Below are 20594 nucleotides of genomic sequence, written 5' to 3'. Positions count from 1 at the left end.
ACAGTGCAGTGCATCAAGTGCATCTCTGCCTTCTAGTCACTTCAGACTTGCATTCGTACTCTTTCAATTTGCTTCAGCCATCAGAGTTTACCAGAGGTCAGCATGCACATGGGATTATGCAAGGACACGGCATACATCAAACACACACGCACACACACGCACACACACACACACACACACACAGTGTGTGTGTGTGTGTGTGTGTGTGTGTGCACATGCTGGTTGCAGGAATGATTGCTGTTGGCCCAAAAGCATTGTGTTTTCATATTCTTATCCATTACTTCCAGGAATCAGGCCTGGAGCTATCATAACACAGATATGGCTTGGTCACTATCAGCACAGACACAAACACACACACATAAATGGGCGCACACACACAAAAACACAAAGGGAACGGAGAGTGCTTCCTTTAGGCTTTCCGCAAGGCCCACCTTTCCTCTATCCAATACGTCATAGTGTGTGTCTGTGTGTGTGTGTGTATAAGAGAAAGAGAGAGAGAGAGAGATATTTGTCCTCAGTTTTTGAACCGTGAGGGGCACAGCAAGTGCATGTCCTCTGGTCTCTATTTTCTCTCCCCAAAATCTCAAACCTCTGAAGCATAAAGTTTGACCATTCAAAGACAGAAACAGAGACTGAGAGACTTGGCTTGAGTGTGGTGAGGAGAGGAAACAGAAAAAGTGTAGAGAGGAGACAGTGAGAAGGGAAGGGTGGAGACATGGTGGAAGTTCAAATGGTTGAATTGAAGGAAGGGATTGGGCGAGATGGAAGGAAAAAGATGGACACACCTGTTGAAAAAGTGACTTTTCCAAGAACTGTCTCCACAGAAACAGTTACGGAGGGTCAGACATACAGAACATGCACAGCAGTTTGAAACTGGGTTTGGACATCCTTAAATTATGTTTTTAAAGGTTATGTCTACCCAGAAATGTTATTCCCAATCTGTAACCCAAGTTTTAAAAATTCTTGGATGTATTACATAACTGCGAAGTTCATGTGGAGCTTTATATATATATATATATATATATATATACACACACACACACACACACACACACACACACACACACATATGCATGCATATGTATATGTATGTATGTATGTATGCATATGTGTATATGTGTGTGTTTATAATACACATTTATTACAACCTAAGGGCTGATGTCTGCTACTCTCTCTGTTACTGCAATGATGTGTTGTTGGCCCTGCATCTCGCATGTTCAGCAGAACGCACTGTGCCCTTTAGTGCGTTTCTGTCTTTGAGTGCAGACTGCGTTAAATGGTGATGCTCACCACTGGGGAGGCAGGAGCAAACACTGCCAAGTCCCCTTGCAGCCCCTCTTTCTCTCTGGTTTTCATTTCCTCGCTCGATCATTCCCCCTCCATTCTCAACTATATTGCTCCATTTTTCTGTCATTCTCACTAATGTGCCCCCCCCCCTCCACTTTCCCTCTTAATTCAGTCCAATGAAACTTCTGCCATTATGCACAAGAACTGCCAGTTTTATCAAAATATAAATAAATAAACAACTCAGGTACATTTGTGAGAAAGCCTGGGGGAATTGAAAAGAAATTACAGCCCAGGCTGACCTGAACCCATTAGGGTCAGTTCAGGCCCATTCAGACTAGGGCAGAGAATCAAAGCTCTAATTTCATCTATTTGTTTTGACTTTATGCAAAGTGTAAAATATTGCTATTGTTTTTGCTGAGATTACAGAAACTAATCAATTCGTTCATGCAAGATTCTCTTTTTCTCTAATTAATTGACTTTTCAGTTGATGAATATTGGTCCTTTTGGATGAATTCCTTTAAATTCAAACAACGCTACTTCTTGCATTTCTCCCCACACTCCTCCGCGTCTCTCACTGTCCGTCCCGGTCTCTCGCCTTTCATCTTGTTTTCTTTTCTTGTTCTCTCTCTTTCTTTCTGTGTTGCATAACTTTCTGTATCGGACCCCTCCTCTCTGCAGTGTCCAGCTACCTTCTTTGTATATTTTCCGTTTTCATGCCTTGCATTCTTTCTCAGGCTAAATTAATGTTGTTCTTGGAAGATGCTGTTTGCAAAGATTAGCCTATTTTTGTGTGTGTGTGTGTGTGTGTGTGTGTGTGTGTGTGTGTGTGTGTGTGTGTGTGTGTGTAGATGCATGTGTGGGCACATGTACATTTGCATAGTGGGAATGTTGTAAGTTTGACTTTTGTTTTGCCGCATTTTCTGGAAGCCTTTTGATCTTGAGTGTGTGTATGTGTGTTATAATGCTGCCTTCCTCCATTCTCGGCTCAGAGTTGTTTTTCTTGGCATCTGTGTAAAGAATGTGAGTTTGTTATCAGAAAGATCAACAGTTTGCCACTGTATCAGCAACACAGCACAGTGTTTTCTTCCTTGTATTAACAGTAGTTAAAATTTGTTACATAATCTCTCATTTTCTTTTCTTTCCACGGCATTTCAGCTGCTCGTTTGCTTTACTGGATTGTTGATGGTGTTGAGAGACAGGAAAGATCACAAAAGATAAACCTGTGATAGAGCATCCTGGTTCATATTTGAACCTTGGATGATGTGGTCTGATGGCTTGTCCCCTTCAGACCATTTAGTCACAAAACTCTTCGTTATCTTGGTATCACATCAGGGCTGCTGGGTGCGGTCTGGGTGCCAGCCCAAATTGTAATTAATGACATGCGGTGTCAGATCGCTTTACATCAGCAGTCACTGCCTTATTTATCAGCGGTATGAATCTCTGTGTTGCTATTCCTGGATGACATTTAATTTCAGCATGTTAAGCACACATTGTCCACAGGTGGGTTCACTTTTAAAGACCAGGTAGTTTTTTATATACTGTATGTATAATAAAGTGAATTGTCTTAAGGTAATGATAGCTGGATGAGAGGGACAGAATTTTTAAAATTGCATGTTACTGCAATATGCAACTTAAAAGAAGCTCCAGTTATCTTACTTAAGTTTAAGATGCTATAAACAGAGTCCTGAACATGATATTGTGTTGTGTTGAACACCACTGCCTCTGCAGTTGTGGGCGAGTTTCTTTTAACCTATGAACTACCTGAACACCTCTACAATGAATCATTATAAGGTGTCAAAATGAATAAAAATTATTCTGTATTGCAGTTGCAAGTGTTATATCATCATTAGTTGTAATGCCAACATGTGCTGTGTCTCAAATTGACCTTACTTATACTTGCTGTTTCAAGTGCATGAGTGGGTTCACCTTGAGGAGAATGGCAAAATGCAGTGTGCTATGAGCACCCCTCGTGACGTTCAAAAAGTTTACTGTGTGTATCAAAGTTACGTGTGTTATGGTGTACACTATACAATCTAAGTTTCTAAGATACGTTTGATGTTTATGCATTTTAAATTGTCGTCTTCACTGTAGAAGATTTTAGTATTAGGTTTGTGGTCAGATGCTTGACAAGTTATGTATTCACAAATGTTGCAGCTATCATTATCTCTGTAAATGAGCCGGTGATAGAGCCAGCAAGTATCATCCACAGACTTTCATAGATATAGAAATATGTTGTGAAAGTATGTTCATTTTTAATTAAAAAGAATCAAACAAGCAGATATAGCAAGCCTTTATTCTGTTGGTGATAATGCTCTGCCCAGCTGCATTTTGCCAAGTAGAAAAAAGAAAGCTTCCAGGTCTTCTGACCGTCATCTCAGTTAAGTTAACACCCTCTTAAAATTCACAGACTATGCAAGTAAGTAGTTTACTTAGTGTACCACATATTCGCATAACGGATTTACCTGATTTGAGACAGCAAAGAACAGTTTATGTAGAACTGTTTTACGTGTGACATAGGTTTTATGTATGTAGCCCAAAATAACATTTTTTTTTGTCAAAGTGCAGTAAAACTTTCATGGTATATAGGACATCTTAGTCCTTCAACCCTTGATTCAGACAAAAATGGATAAAACATGCTCACAGGATAGTTTAAATTGAAATTGGACTATGAAGCACTTTGCAAAACAGAGTTCCAAAGTTACTTTTCAATCACTGTATTTGTCAAATCTGTTGAATAAGAGGAAATTGTCTGGTAGTATTGCAATACAAAAATACTAACTTAAATCATATTGTATCCAATCAGATGAGCAGATGCGACACTCACACACCAACACACCTGAGGGAGAGGATCGAGTGACCTCATTGAACATCTGTATCATACTCCAGCAGAGCATGAGTCACTGGTGCATGTCCACACACACACACACACACACACACACACACACACACACACACACACACACACACACACAAAGCACTTTTGGCAAATTGTTTTGTCTGCTGTCTCTCAGGATCAGACAACTCCTTTCATCAGACGATCACAGAGATGGCATGCGTGTGTGTGTGTGTGTGTGTGTGTGTGTGTGTGTGTGTGTGTGTGTGTTCGCTTGTTCATGTCAGGCCGTCTGTTGACTTGTTTTTGGGTGTTCTAGAGTTATTGTATCAGTGACTGATGTCTAGATTCATAGTTACTGCACTTTATTGCATGAACTACAAAACTATTTTCACTATTTTCAAGCTTCAGCTGCGTTTATTTATTTTTTTTAAATAAGCTATCATTGCTGGGATATTACGTAATTGTGGCATATAAACGTTGATATATGACTACACACAACTGTGTGCATTCCTAGTCCTGTATCTGTGTGTGAAAGTCAGAAACAGTGCAACAGACAGCCCTGCATAAAGCTCTCTGTGTCAGTTGTAATTGCTGCTCGATCCCTCTGGCTGCAACAGAGACTCTGGAGCATCTGGAGGAGAGACGGTGCTTCTTTAGCTCTCCTCCTGCTCCTGTCCTCTGCCTTTGATCTCCCTTTCTCTTCTCCTTTTTCTCTCCTCTCCTCAGGCTGTTTCTTATTTTGCTCCTTTGTCCATCTGGAGCTCTGTTCCACTGTCACTGCAGGTGTGTGTCTGTGTGTCAGAGTCACAGATCAAGTTGCTGTTCATTTTTGGAGCAGGAGATCATTTCAAGTGTCAGCCTACATTGCAAGTTGTCCCCATTGTTCTTTATTACACAATAGCATCCCTTCTGAAGGCAGGAAAGGCAATACTTCCCTGTGATGGTGCTAACACAATCTGTGTCTGTGTGTGTAGACTGGTGAGCAAGTGTGTGTGCTGCATTTGTGTATGTGGAAGAGAAATTCTTTAATCTTAAGTGAGAGGATATGTGACAAAGTTATTAATACTGGTGTTTTGAGTATGGCTGCACAATTAATTAAAATATATTTGAAATCAAAACGTGACCAAGGGCAGAGTCCAAATCGCAGGAGCTGCAATTTTTTGTCATAGGTAAAACGTGTCACAACACACCTTTACAAATAAAGGATTGTGGTATTACAGAGATGCCTCGGTCAAAAAATTATGTTCCAGACATAAGGGAACATGCTTGTTTGGTCCAGAAAAAGCACAGCATCATTATTTTTTATTTTTTGCCATTAAAAATGAAATGCAAAAATTGCCATTCCCACTGAAGTTGTAACACAATTGCAATATCTGACGAAATAATAGCAATACAATGCTTTTTGCATATCAAGCAGCCCTAGATTTGAGGCCCATCACAATATTAATATTAATTCAGTACAGCTGACATTTAATGTAAAAAAAAAATCACATTATGATTTCTTTAACTTGGTCAAAGAGTTGTCACTAAGATAGTGTTGTATTAAGTGGGACATATTACAGATGAAAATGAAACTTGTTATTGCTCTCTGGTGGACAAAAAATGCAATGTTGACACAGTTTGTAAATGACCTCAAAAATGGCATTGGCAGATGCCAATGCCAAATGCCCTTTTTTGCATGTTGCAGAAAGTGAAAAAGTATGTATGAGTCTGCCCTGTTTCGGATCTGCCCTAAAAATTTATAGCTCTTTCTTTGGCCTTTGCTACAACCTTCCTCCAGGGTTGTGTAACAAACTACACTTTTAATGGTATTGACTAAATTATGTCTGTACCACTGAGAACCGATTCACCTTAAACCTATCTGTGCCAAATGTTAGTACTGAGAACATATCTGGGTGAGGCTGAAGAGCCACCAAGTTCCCCCCAAAACTGGAGGCCAGCTACAAAGTTCTGAGGGTGGCAACACAGCTCTGCGGAGCTGCAGGGTTCAACTTCAGACTGGAGGGAAAAGCAACCTGAAGTCGGGCAGCTGGCTCTGTTAGCTTACCAGCAAGCCTAAACTTGCCCTGCAGCGCCAGTCTGTTGTGATAGTTTCAGCATCTGGTCTATTTTATTTTATTATTTTATTATTTCTATATTATTTTTGTAATATCTTATTATCACATCTAGATGAGTACACACCCACACACACGCACAAAAGCAGACAGACAATATTTTTGATAATACAGAGAAAGTATAGTATTAGAAAAAGGCACGTTGGGTACTGGTACTGAACTCCAGGTTCCTGAACCAATTACTGGTATCAGTTAAAATGTGAATGGTGCCCAACCCTAAAAATAGGCCTATAGTATATGTTTGTTGGCCCCTACTGGGCACAGCTATTTTGTTCTCTTCATTGGTATGTAAAGCTTCGATGAGTGCTGACTAGGTTTTCAGTGATCAGACTCTGCTTAATCAATGAACAGCACACATGCAGTGAGTATATAAATAATATAGACACAAGTGCATCACTTGAATTTTATTGCCTGTTGAGGCTGAAACTGTCTACGGTTGGAAAAAACCTCCCGTGTCTTCACTCCATTAAATCGCCTTCCAACAGTTTTGTCCTTGCCTCACTTTGTGACATGTCTCTCTCTCTCTTTTCTCTCTCAGGAGGCAGTGGGGAGGGTTTGTCTGAAGGAGAGAGGACGGGATGTATTGGTGTTGCGGAGAGTGACGTCATCAGTGACATCGCCATTGGACCGGCCCTCACCCACGTCGTCAGGGGGTGGGTCCAGGGAGGAGGATTGCGACAAGAGGTCAGTCCCTCCTCCTACATAATAAGAGCCCTCTGAACTGACATTAGCAACAAAATCATAATCATAGTACTCCTCCCTCTCGTTTTCAGTGTTTTACTTTGGGATCTCAAGTTGCATCCGCACACTCTTGAATGCACATGCAAAGTATCAGGAATGCTGTCAACACTGTGTGTGTGTATGTGTGTGTGTGTCTAAGATAATGTATGCTTTAGCTTCTGGTACAGAGTGGGAAGAGAATGGCTTTTTTGTTTTCTGCTGAAAGGGAAACAAAGATGACACCAAGACTGGTTTACTTCCTTCTACAAATCAGTGTGCGCGTTTAGGATCATTTGTGTGTGTGTCCGTGCAACTGCGTTTCCTCAAAGTAACTTCTTCGTGCAGTGTCTGTATCTATGTGTTTTCAGACCAGTGTGTGCCAAGACCTAAGGCACAATGCAGGGAGTGTCAGTGACAGGCAGGTTAAGTGGGTGTGTGTATGTCTGTGTGTATACAGTGCTCAGCATCTTCAGTAGCAATCAGTTCCCACCGAGTGCTACTGTAGAAGCTGTCAGAGAGAGGCTTTAATCTCAGGAGCTCTGAGCTGACAGGGGCAGACGGCAAGGCAGTTTATCCCACAGGAGAGCCCCCTTTCTGGGTATGCAAAGCTTAGATGAGGGCCGATCCTGCGGAAGTGTTTAGATATGAAGATGACCACCGAGCTAGCTACGCTTGCAGAGGCAGAGGAGGACCTAGATGATGAAGATGAGGACGGTGATGATGAGGACGATAGCAATCATGATGAAGATGCTAGCAATTCAGAAGTCTGTACATTTGATGTTCCCCATTTTCGCTACATCGATGACGATGATGTGGAGGAGGAAGAGCAGGAGAGAGGATGGAGGGATGAAAGTGGTCGCACTTGGGGCTCTAGTGAGGAAGACTGTTGCGACTCTTCGTCTTTCAGGTATGTGGTGGTGTCGGGGACGCCGCTCAAGATCTTGGAGCATCTGCTGAGTGACCTGCGGTTGGACGAACAAAGAGGGGCGCCAGAGAGCCGGGAGAGTGGTAAGCTTGTCGACACATGTATGTGAAAACACTTATTTTGTAAACACATCTGTGACAGGGCATCTGTGCACACAAAGTGGCATTATCTCCATAGAAAGATAGAAACGGATAGTTTGAAAGAATTTCAAATAAAAGTCAGTAGAGAATTAGACAGTTTGTCACATAAATAAAGCAGTCCTTGCCTTGTTTGTCTCTGCCATTTGACCAAAGGTATGTTTAAAAGACAAAGCAACTCCCCGCCCTCTCACTCCAAGGAATCTCATTTTCAATGCCACACAACAAGTTACAACACAGCCCAACCTGGACTTTTCTGTCTCTTTCATTTTCCATGCAGTGGGTTCAAGCAGGGAGGTATGTCCTAACCCTCGATTATGCTGGCTGTGTTTGTGTGTGTGTGTGTGTGTGTGTGTGTGTGTGTGTGTGTGTGTGTGTGTGTGTGTGTGTGTGGGTGTGGGGCTGTATGAGTCAGTCAACTCTCACACCACAGCCAGGTGTGAGTGTGTGCATTCATTCAGCCAAGTCATTGCCTGTAATTCTGTACATATGAGGAGCATTCAAGAGGTTAAGTGCTCTAATGGGTTTGTGAAATGATTCCCTCAGGGAGCTGTAGGCATTTCTGTTACAAATAACTTCAGTGGGCTGGCAACTGTCATGTTACATTTTCACAATCGGCAAGTCGAAGTCTATAGCAACTGGTTCCTTTGACAGTGCAGCAGTTTTAGTAGCACTGTTTCTGTTTTACTTTGGGACGTGTTCTGTCATTTGTTTTGCAGCGGTGTAGTTAGAACATACATCACAATGAAAGACGGGCTGTAAGTCATTAATTTTATTTTTATTAATTTTGACTATGTTTTCACATAATCCGTTAATTGTTAATGTTGTTAAATGTTTGCAATTAAGCTTGGGAAGTATGTGTTTTTTTTAAACCTTTATACCTTCATGAAATTTCACCATGGCATATTGGCGTATTTATGTGCCACACCACCTAACTTTCTCAACAGTGAATTTGTTATGCTCTGTGAGCTGTCTTAGCTTTTTCCGTCAAATAAATAAATAAATAAATAAACTCACAAAATGTCAAAAAGTAATATTTTTTATGCCTTAATAAACAGAGAAATACAACTGTACAACTTCTAAATTCAAGTTTCTCTCTTTCACTGAAAAAAGACTAGCTTAACTGCCTTGTTAACTCATGGTACAACACAGTTTATTGCAAAAAAAAAATAAAACAAAGCCAAACCCTCAGTTAGTCTTGCTAGTTATCTAGTTGGTTCTCCTTCAGTCACGACCTCAGGTTTGGTTGAAATTAACATTAGATTTACCAAGTTAGATGTAAAAATATGCTTTTTTTTGTTTACAGTCCTGTAACGTTGTCTTCACTGTTCTCAGTCGCCATCTTTCTCAGCTCAGCTGCCACCCCACCATTAGACTGACCTCTGGTGGTGCATTATGTGCACTGCATGCACTACATCCTCTATTTAACATATCCATGTGAGTTTACTAGTAAGATGACTATATTTTTAATGGTATTGAAAATCAAACCGTCAAGATGTTGTATCACTCTGGTAAACTTTACTAGCATGATACCCCCCAAGCCGATCAGTAATAATGCCTAATTGCTCCATCATTTGTTTTATCCTTTTCATGCTTTTAAACTAAAATAGTAAGTCCTGCTTAAAAAATACTGTTTTCTTATCATAGTCTTATCATACTTGTTTGTCCACTGGATCAAAATAAATTAAAAATCAGCATCACCATGGAGCCCAGGTCCAGTGAAGTAATACGTTTATCACACAGCGACATCTGGGTCTCAACCTGCATTTTATAAAACCCTGCTCTTGCTTGTGTGCGCTGTTTTAAGACAAGGCGTCTTTATGTATCAACACAGCACTACCAGTTCCCAGCAGTCCACAGGGAGCCATCTCACTGAATTGCAGGAAGCAAATGAAGAAAGAGGGAGAGAGATGAATGTAGGAGAGAGAGAGAACTGAGATGGTCTTTGTGGAGGAGGACCGCCTGATATTTATTCACTGCAGAAAAAAGACACACTTTTATTTTTTTTTCTAGGGAAGCAGAAGCAGGGATGCAGATCAAGAGTGTATGTGCATGTTTGGCTGTCTTTGTCTCTGTATCTGTGTGTCTATCTTTCGGTCTGTGTGCGCTGAATAAGCATGAGGGTGCGCATGTGTGTGTGTGTGTGTGTGTGTGTGTGCATGTGTGTGTGTGTGTGTAGGGCCTCTGGGGTGGTGCTGAGCATCAGTGTGCCGTTTTAGCGGGCTTAGCTGTGCAGCATGTTGAACAGGCCCAAACACGCTTCCATAGAGAGCTAGCGATTACCCCAACCACCCCTTCCCACGTACACATAAAAAAACACACACACACACACACACCAAAAAACACAGCAGCAGATTACTGCGATTAGTTCAGCATGCACACATTTTCTCTCTTTTTCCTTTCTCGCGCACGAGAGATAAAGTCCCCAAGGTCAGAACTGAATGAGTTATTCATCAGGGTGCTTTGCGCGTGTGTTTGGGTGTGTGTGTGTACTGCTGTGTCTATGGGTGCATGTGTTTGACTTTGTGTGTGCCAGCGGGCAAATGCAGAGGGCATATGTTGAAGATGAAAATGGATATTTATCATCACAGAGAGCTGAGAGAGGGTGAGCGTAGGAGGAGAGTAGTAGCGGGAGGAAATGTAACTGCCGAGAAGGAGAAAATGAAAAATGGGGGTGTAGGGTGGTGGTGGGGGAGGGAGGGGGGGTGGGGGGGGGGGGGGGGGGTAAAGAGAGCAAGAGAGGGGAATACAAGACAGAAAAAAGGGTCATAGTCGGTCAAGAAGAGCTCTACAGAAAGTAAGTCAACAGGGTTTTGAAAAAGTGATAAGCTCAGTCAGACCTGCCTAAAAATATTTCTTGAGAAAATTTGTATTTTTATTTCTAAAGAGAAGACAGTTTATCAAATATTAATGTAGCAGCCTTTGCTCAGTCTTCTATAATTGATTTCTTTGCTCTCTGCCCGACAGAGCCATATTTGGGTCACACATTTTCCCAGGGAAGGAGTTCAACACCACACACACATGCACACACATCACAGCTCCCTCACACCAACAACAATGGCTCATTACCCATCTGCCACGAGGGCTGTTTATATTCGGTTCTTACCCATTGAACACCTGCTGAGGCCCCCACACAATACAACACACACACACACACACACACACACACACACACACACACACACTGCTGCCATCTCATTTCCACATTAGCTTACTCTACTCTGATAAATTTCCTTAGTTTTTGAAGTTGTTGTGAATATGAGCCAAGAGAGGGAAATGTTTGCTGAGCTTTTCCTGAAGCTCTTCCCAAAGTCCCCAAACATACTAAATATGTCAGGCAGAATTTTCAGGAAATGTTTATGAAATTATGCTTAAGACATGGAAGATGTGTTTATTTGATGGAACGGTAGGAGTGGGAATCTCTAGGCACCTCAAGATTTGTATTCGATTCAAAGGGCTACCATACGTTTAGAAAATGATATATATGCGTCTCAAGGCATCAGACTTTTAATGTCAGTCATTATTGTTTCAATTCACATAGTTTCTTTATACTAAGGTTCAGACATACTTAAAAATCTTAAATTGATAAAGTGCTCTGCTGTGTTGTTACTAACATTATGTCTCCAGCCATGGAGAGCAGCCTCTCTGCAGAAACTGTTAGCTCTAAGTAAAGACAAAACATCACTCTGTGTTTAGAGGTGAACCAGACTGAGCGGAGAGTTATTTTCTTCACCGAAGAATTAGTTTAAGTTTTTTAATACTTCTGCATTTATTAACGTTACTCTCTGACTGATGGCGTTGATCGTATTCACAGTGCACTTCATGTTCGTCTAGCAAATGCATTATTTAGACATTAAATTAAAATATACTTGCAACCACTGCCCTTTGTTAGGATTAAAACTCAGTAGGCTAACTTTAGCGTGCCGATTCATTCCCGATAGAAGTGTTTCCACATCACCTTTTAAAGTTGATATGGCCAATTAAATTGTTATTATTACACTTTTAATTATTAAAAAAAGAGTTGCCTATTAACACATCCAACAGACACAGAGCAGTGTTAACAATGTTTTTGGTTACCTGATGAATAAAAGTCCAATACTCCCTCCACCTTTTAGCTCTGTTTTTGGTCGCCACCACCTCCTGAGGTAAATATCTGGCTCTTGAGCTGCCAGGTGCTCCATTATGTTCACCAGCTAGTTGGTAACTTTGGCCATCCGCACATTACACACAGTTATCAGATCCCTTGTTGAGAAAAATTATTTATCATCACAATTATTAGAGGTGATGAGAGAGAAACTAAAATAGACTTTATGTGACTTTTCACATCTTAATTCCCCAGATAAGTTAAAAAAATTCACTTGTATCACTCTTCCAGTGAAGGCCTTGGAAGTGACTGATGATGTGTTTCCTGTGTTTCAGAAATGCTGCTAGATGACTTCCTGTTGACCTACCTGGTGTTCATGTCCACGAACGACCTCTGTCAAGCTCTGCTGGGACAATATCCTTTCTGACAAACACACTCACATAATCGCACTAATCCTTTCAGTCTCCGCACTCTTCTTCGTTGCCTCCTTGACTGCTCTCACCTATAGCAGTGCCCGCTGCAGGGGCCAGGAGGAGGGCAAAGACGCTCTCTTCAGGAAGCGTAAGGTACTGCAGCTGGTCGCCCATTGGAGCAGGCTCTACAAGGACTTCCTGAAGGAAGAGGAGCACGTTAGGAGTTTCATGAAGGTACGTCTGTACTTGCCTTTATCAACACCATTTTTTAAAAATCTCTTTTATCCTCTCACTGTCTTATATTTCACTGATTTAATGAGTTTGATCCTCTGGTGTCCTTTAACACGTGTCACTGAAGAACATAAGAAGCCTCATTTATCTCCATTTGTCTCTCTGTCTTATTCTAAAATTGGGTTGTCCTTTGTCAAGTTCTGCATGACAGGACATCAAGCATTTTGTGGGGAAAGGCAGAGAGCTGAAAAGTGTACAAGTGTGTCTGATCTTTTTGTTTGCTGCACCTCGTGTTAAACTGAACTTTGTTTCAGCTTTCTCCCTCGGGGGAACCGTGTTGATGTTTTGATCTCATCCCTCTGACAAAGCAAACTAATAAGAAAGAGAAAAAACACAGGCACTTTCATGGCGTATCAAACAAAGAATGAGGGCTGTAATCGTAATATGTTGCTGTATGTTTTTCTTTCAAGACAGTAATACAAGATAACCAGGAGAATTATTCACATCTATCAAATAACAACTCACAAATAAATTTAGCAAAACTTTACTTATTCTACAACTTATTGTTTGTAAAAAAAAAAAAAATTCAGTATCTACACAGGACATCATTGACATTGAAGACACATACATCCAGATTCTTAGTATCACATTTCTCACGACAAAAGCTGCTTGTATCCTCCGTGTTCCTACAATATTTTCACGTGGTCGGCTTAATTGGATTTGAATCTCTGTGACAGTGAGAAAGAAACAAACACGCACAACGCGATCACACGTGTACTCGTCCACATGCTCACCAATCAGTTGTCCCTCCGTAACCTGCCGGCTCTTCTGCTCGGTGGTGGGTTTCCATGGAAACCAAAGTGCGAGGGTTGGCATGGGTATAATCTCATATGGAGTGCGTAACCCAGGTGATAGTTGCCTAGTAACAGAGGAATGAGAAGGGACTTGGGATGGGAGGCTGCAGCGGGTCAATGACAGCGATAAGCAGGTGTTTGGAGACGTTTGTGCGTGCTTGTGGATCCTTGCAAGTTGTTGCTGTTACTGCCTCCGGAGCTTTCATGCTACTTACTGATTCTCTGCCAAGCGCACACTGAGTCAGGCACACACAGACACTACAGAGGGTGCCTCGTCACTGATTTAAGTACAAGGTGCAGAATTTGTCTGATGTTTTTTTAATGTAGTCTACCTACGCGGCATCATTTATACTTGATGTTTCTCAGTAAATGAGCTGCTCAGACTCTTATTTTATGATATTTTGTTGGTTGAAATGATGCTCATAAACCTCAGATGCATGTCATACCTTAGTGTTCATAGGAGGTAGTTTTTATTGACATTGGGTAAGTTTACATGCACACTAATTAGCTACTATTATTCCAAACATGATAATATTTTGAATTTGCAGCAGGTCATGTTAACAGTATTCTGTTTAGATATTTCTAATTGGGCCTTTTGTTGAATGAAGCGTTCTCCGATTAAGACGTGTGGGATATGTTGGTATTATTTGGGTTGTAATTATTTGGACAATTATACTCAGAATATGTATCTCAACTTGGATTTTTACTGCACTGTGCGGCACAAGACCTGTTGCCTGTTTACAGTCGGCTCTGTGTGTTATCATGGCTATGTTGTACACAAACCAACTCAGCAACAGTTTGTGAGGCTGCGGTAGAGATGCATGCCAAAAGAAAAGCCCACATTTCTGTTTGGAAGAAGAAACACACCCACCTTTAAACATTACGAAAGACTTTGATATCAACAGGTTTCTGGATATGCGCAAAATATCACAACGCCGACCTTTTAAGAGGGTGGCTGAAGAAATGAAAGAAGAAGGCTGTGGCTGCACAGTCGAACAAGTCCACTGCCTGTAGGAAACTTCGTGGCACAGGCTGCTTCAGCCGTGCCACTTTTCCACATTTTGACCTGATAAATGACAGGGAATATTGGTGGAATATGCATTTTCATTTGCCATGTAAACAGCTTAGTAGGAGTATTGACGAAATGTAGTCATTGTATGAAATTTAGCTTACCTTCCATAAGAACGAAAGGTTTTTCCACCTAAATTACAAATAAAATCCCCCCAAAACACATATTTTCCCATTCATCTCTGTCATGAATGCACATTTTGAAATGTGCCATCTGACTTTGATATTTATTCTGCAATCCCGCTAATAAGAATTAAGATACAAGGGATTTCATTAACGACTCTCAGAGCGTTGGAAAATTATTTGGGTACACTATCCCTTTAAAGAAATTACATTCCCTTTTTACCATAATACTTCTGATATGCTGTCCTACAGATGTGTGTCGATTGTTGCAACAGCCAGCTATTCTGATACTTGTATGGATGACATGGAGCCAGTGTCCAGTGATGCTTAAAGACTGAGCCTGTTGGAGAGCAAAGCAAAAGTGTGAGAACATCCAAAGACTAAAAATCAAACAAATAAGAAAAAGGGTCTGGGAATAGTGCTTACGAATTACAATTCTATAAATATGTAAATCTCATTTTCTTATTTTTTCTTGTTTTCGTAGACATTTTTATCTAGCTTTTTAAAATAATTTTTAAAATCTACTTATTTCTCTTTCTAATTTGTGGAATATTTCAGACCCAGCTGCTATTTTCCCATGTTTTTCGAAAGAAGTCGCTCAAGTTGCTCAGATATCACAAGTTTAAATGCTTGTGACGGTGTTTTTAAGGGTTGAATGCTATTTTTGCCACCAGTTACCAGCCTTCCTGATGGACCAAACAAATATTTAACCATCAATCAAAACAACATAAGCGTTTTCCTCTCTCTCTCTCTCTCTCTCTCTCTCTCTCTCTCTCTCTCTCTCTCTCTCTCTCTCTCTCCCTTTACAGGTGTGTTTTGGAAGACCTGTATGAGTTCCCCACACTGGAAAAAGACCTGAAGGAGTTTCAGAAACTTTTGCGTCGCAGACAGTAAGTGTGTTTGTCTCTGCACATGGACCTTGTTCTCTGTATCAAATATAACTGACTGTAACTTTATTTTTTTAATGTATTTTTTTATGTATCTCTGCATCCCTCCTCACTGTTGTGTTTGTTTCCTTCATTTAGTACTGTCGATGACTGCCCTCCGAACCAAAAGGTAAGCCAGAAAGAGGGGCGATATATTTACACCCATGCTACTACACTGTCAACTACATCTTACTGATGTGACCTCAAATCTGTAGCTCTAGCTTTCAAATTATTTAATGGTATACATTAGAATTTGGTAAATATTAGAGGTATAGTTATATTTTTTTCAAAACCAGCCAAAGTACCGAGTTCTGGGTTTTGTCAGCCAAAGTTAAGAACCAATACCACGACTTGAATTAGTCACTCATGTCAAAAATATACCATGAATTTAGAAATTCACAACAAAAAAAAATAAAAATTACATAAAATGATGCAGTAAACTGTGCTTCACATTGTAAAATACATCCATAGAGGTTCAAATGTTATAATTAAAGCTGAGCAGTAGGAGCTAGTAATGCTATCAGTGCATCACGAAATTCATTGAAGTAAAAATATTGTCTCCATGTTTCTTCTGCTCTCTTTCTGTCAGAGTAAACAAATGTATCAGCAGTTGAGTTTGAAGGAAAATTGTTTGCAACTACGAAGTCCACCAACTGATACGAGAGAGGGTGAGTAACACACACAAAAACATGCACATACCCAAACCACAACACACTGCCCAGGACTGTACACAATTACGCATAATGACAGTCTGTGAGTTTTAATTTCAATGTGCGCATGTAAATTGCTTAAATGCAGCATGCTCAGCTTCTTTGTCTGCCTGAGTACTTAACAAAAATTAACCCAAGTGTCTCTTCTCTTCGTGAATTCTTGATTTTTTTCCTGCAACTGCTTCATTATGATTTCACAGCATTTTTGCTTTCGCCAATTGCTGTGGTGCATAAACACATTTACAGTATATGTACAATACATTCACTGCTCTATAAATGTTTTCTATACATCTTCCAGTTATTTGTTGTGTGTATGTGAGTGCTGACTCCTACCTGAGTGTACACACACACCCCTCGCTGGAGGCCCATGAGCTGCTACGGATTGTTGGTCTGAAGATGGACAGAGTGGAAGAGGACATGGTGCTTGCTGTAGTGTCGCACACTGGAGGTACACACACAAACACACAAAGAATTGCATGACCTCAACTAGGTCGATTTAGTCAAGTTTGCATTTGTACTGTTGAGTAGCTAAAATTAGATTTTTCACCCATAGTTTAGGCTATTTTAACCATGTTTCTATCACCCACAGCAATTAAAACCATTTCTAAAATACTTTGAACACTTTCTATACTGTTAAATCATCACTTTCAGATAACATTACTATTTCAACTATGCTGGCTAGTACTTGCCCTTAAAATTGCCTTTCACTTTGATGCATCAGTGTGACGAATGGCAGCCAATCACAGCACAGCAGCAAGTTGCAAAGAAAAGCATTGGGATCCATTTTAATGTGTTTGAACCATTTATGCATTAGTTATTTTAACTGTTCATCACTCTAAGTTGATGTCACTATTTTCAATTGATTATCAGCTGATTTAAGTTAACTTTACTATTTCAAACATTTTTTGCTGTTTATTTGTTACTTTCAGTTAACATGAACTATTTCGATCATTTATTCATTATTTTTTTTTATATAACATTAGTATTTGTGTTGTTGCTATTTCAGCAGTTCATTTGTTACTTTTAGCTAATTCTGATTTTTTTTTTTTTTTTTTTTACTTGTAGCTATCTATTTTAAATACTTATCCATCGCACAGATTCTTATTTTTAATTAGCTGAGCTAATCAACAATGCTCTCAAATTCCCCCATGGCAACTTCAAAAGTACCCGCTGGAGGGCAAGTACCCTGTATATACAACTGTGTAACACTCTCAGCTCTAAATTGTCATCAGAATTTCTCTCACCGTCTTTCTCTTTTTCTGCATGTATTTGTCTCTGCAGAGCGGAGGGTGTTACAGCCCAGTGACTGTGTGTATTCAGAGTCCATGACCCCACAGGGAAAGCTTGTGGTCTGTCGCAGGGATCTCACAGAGATTCTGGTATGTAAATACTGTTCTGTTTGTGCTTCCGTCCTTTTGTAACACTCAATCTCAATATTTCATAAGGATTTATAGAGGCTAAAGATGCAGCTTGCAGGTTTGAAGCAAACCATGACCTCTCCAGTGTGTGATTATTTGGCATTTGCTGCCTCTTATGTTGTTTCTAGCCTCTGTATCATCTTCTGGCTAAATCAGGCATGAAAGTAAATATTCTAAATCCCCAACTGACATATTTTCACAGTGTTACAATGAGTCATGCATCACAAGCAAGCCGGAAAAACTTGGGCCAGGTTATTGTTGTTAACTCTGACTCAATAGGAGAGAAAAGGTGTGAGCCACAATTATTTTGTTGTTGCTCAACCGTGACAGCAGGATTGGAAAGTGCTGTATCAGGGCAAAGTGTTGTTCTATAATGACATGTTTTTCACTGTGGAGCTTCAGTGCGAATCCGTAAATAATTTAGCAATATTGGGCATTTTACAAACTGTAGCTGTGGGGATTTGGGCTTCTTTGGGATAAATGTATTTAGCAGGCTGTCAATAACAAATCAGATGCTCTACATTAGATTAATTTATGCACTGTACCAACCCGCAGGCTGGTAGGCATGTAATATTTGGTTTTATTTAGCATATTGTCTGTCCGGCTCCTGTAACCAGAGCTGGACAGAACAATAGTGTTGTAGGAATCACCGCTCCCTTCTCAGGTTTCGGGTCTGATTGTACGGTCTGAGAGGCAGGAGATATCTGCTGTTATAGCTCTTAGCTATATTGCTTCTTTTAAATGTTTCGATGTTTGATCCACTCACTGGCTGATTGTTCTGTAGGTTATTGTGAAGTTGAGATATTGTTGCAATTGTTTAGCTTATTTAAAGACAGGCTTATTGCTCTAGATGAACAGCACCTCTTTTGGGTATACCTTTATTTTCGGTGTACTAATTTAGCATTCTTTTGTGTGGAAAGCCTCCTTTAACAGACAGTGCTGAGCTAAGCAGGAGGCCGGTGCGACTCTTAGGTATCAACACCTGGGATGTGGCAGCTGCTCTGACACACCTGGACTGGAGCCTCTTCAAATCCATCCACGAGGTACACACATACACACACACACTCAATTATGTGCAGCCGAGAGTGCACATAGTTTATGATAAATTCATATTCATGACAGAGATTGCAGGAACATAAGCATTAAAGATGCAAATGCTCTACAAGACTTGCTGGATCATGAATACAGAAAGTCTTGCAGCTGAGCGGCTGTCAGGAAAAGCTGAATATTTGTTGTAAAAATGCTGAAGCATAGCACAGATGAAGAGACACAGGCTGCATCTTAAACTGTTATGTGGATGTTATTGTATCTTAAGGGAATCTAGATAATGTTTCCCCATTCTCAAATATGAGCATTTGCTGCTTTTATCTGGTTTTATATGATTATAAATAGATTTTTTGGACTGTTGGTTACCCAAAACAAGCAGTGGGACAACACATTTTAGGGACATTTTTCTAAAAAGCTTGATCTTTGTCACCCACACTCTTCTCTCCGTCCACATGCAGCAGGAGCTGGTGTACTACACCCTCAGCCGTGCTCCTGGTACTGGCCACACGGCAGCCCTCTCAGTCCTGCTCCAGCGCTGTAACGAGGTCCAGCAGTGGGTCATGTCCGAGGTGCTCATGTGTGTATCGCTCAACAAGAGAGTACAGCTGCTCAAGAAGTTCATCAAGATCGCAGCTCAGTAAGAACACATAGAGATTTAATTAAACCCCATGTATCAAGAACATCAACATGTCTATGCACCGATGCATAAATATTTGACGTTTACGTGTATTTGCAGTTGTAAAGCTCAAAGAAATTTGAACTCTGCATTTGCCATCATCATGGGTCTTAACACAGCAGCTGTCAGCCGACTCAACCAAACCTGGGAGGTAAGCGTGTGCGTTGTTGCATTAAATGTATTCATGCACGTGTTTCAAATTGAATTTTGACCAAACATATTCCTTTCAGAAATGTCCAGGGAAGTTCAAAAAGCTTTTCTCGGAGTTGGAGCTCATCACGGTGAGACTAACTCAACACATAAAGACAGATGCAGAGCTTGAAATATGTTCTTTTTTTGACTTGATAATCAAATCTTGAAATCTCCTCTCCCTCTGTGATCCTCTCCTTTCACTCTTTTTCTCCACCTTCCCTCCGTCTTTGTTCAGGATCCATCTCTGAACCACAAAGCCTACAGGGAAGCCTTCAAAAAGATGAAGCCTCCCAAGATACCTTTCATGCCTCTTCTCCTGAAAGGTATCTTCTCTATCCCCTCTGCACACACACACAGGCACAAAGACACAGGCACAAAGACACACACACACACACACACACACACACACACACACACACACAACACACAGACACTTTATTGCTGTTGGTAAATGAACCAATAATAACTCACTTGTCCTCTGCTCTTAGATATCACCTTTATCCATGAGGGAAATAAGACCTTCCATGACAACCTGGTCAACTTTGAGAAGCTGGTGGGTTAAATCAGTTTTTTTTCAGTTTTTCAGTGTTTGAGTTTATGTTTTAAAATTTTATGCAACTGTTTAAATTGTCATCTAGTAATTCAAAAAAAGTCAAGATTCATCAACTGGTGATTGATCACATTAATGGTAAATGCAGCAATTTTTATAGTACTTTTTTTTTTTTACAATTCTTCTTCAGATTTCTCTTTAAGATGAGAAAAAGAGGAAACAAACCACCCTCCACCACACACAAACACACATGGCAGTGAGCTGACATGCAAGGTGCTGGCCT

The 20594-nt window shown here is 40.5% G+C and overlaps 1 protein-coding gene across 1 annotated transcript in view; it reads left to right on the top strand.

Moving 5' to 3' along the window:
• Positions 1–20594, top strand: part of rapgef5a (Rap guanine nucleotide exchange factor (GEF) 5a) — a 61587-nt gene that overhangs the window by 35368 nt on the left and 5625 nt on the right. Inside the window, exons 10-24 of the mRNA XM_042506013.1 lie at positions 6776–6921; positions 7865–7965; positions 12439–12517; positions 12606–12750; positions 15591–15682; positions 15818–15848; positions 16308–16386; positions 16727–16876; positions 17710–17807; positions 18767–18889; positions 19352–19530; positions 19630–19720; positions 19800–19850; positions 19997–20084; positions 20250–20314. Of these exons, the coding sequence (XP_042361947.1) occupies positions 6776–6921; positions 7865–7965; positions 12439–12517; positions 12606–12750; positions 15591–15682; positions 15818–15848; positions 16308–16386; positions 16727–16876; positions 17710–17807; positions 18767–18889; positions 19352–19530; positions 19630–19720; positions 19800–19850; positions 19997–20084; positions 20250–20314 (1518 nt within the window). The remainder of the gene's footprint in view (positions 1–6775; positions 6922–7864; positions 7966–12438; positions 12518–12605; positions 12751–15590; positions 15683–15817; positions 15849–16307; positions 16387–16726; positions 16877–17709; positions 17808–18766; positions 18890–19351; positions 19531–19629; positions 19721–19799; positions 19851–19996; positions 20085–20249; positions 20315–20594) is intronic.

Source organism: Plectropomus leopardus, chromosome 18 (assembly GCF_008729295.1).
Source record: "Plectropomus leopardus isolate mb chromosome 18, YSFRI_Pleo_2.0, whole genome shotgun sequence".
Classification (NCBI taxonomy): domain Eukaryota; kingdom Metazoa; phylum Chordata; class Actinopteri; order Perciformes; family Serranidae; genus Plectropomus; species Plectropomus leopardus.
Note: the sequence above shows the minus strand (reverse complement) of the source record. Positions and strands in the feature narration are given on the sequence as shown.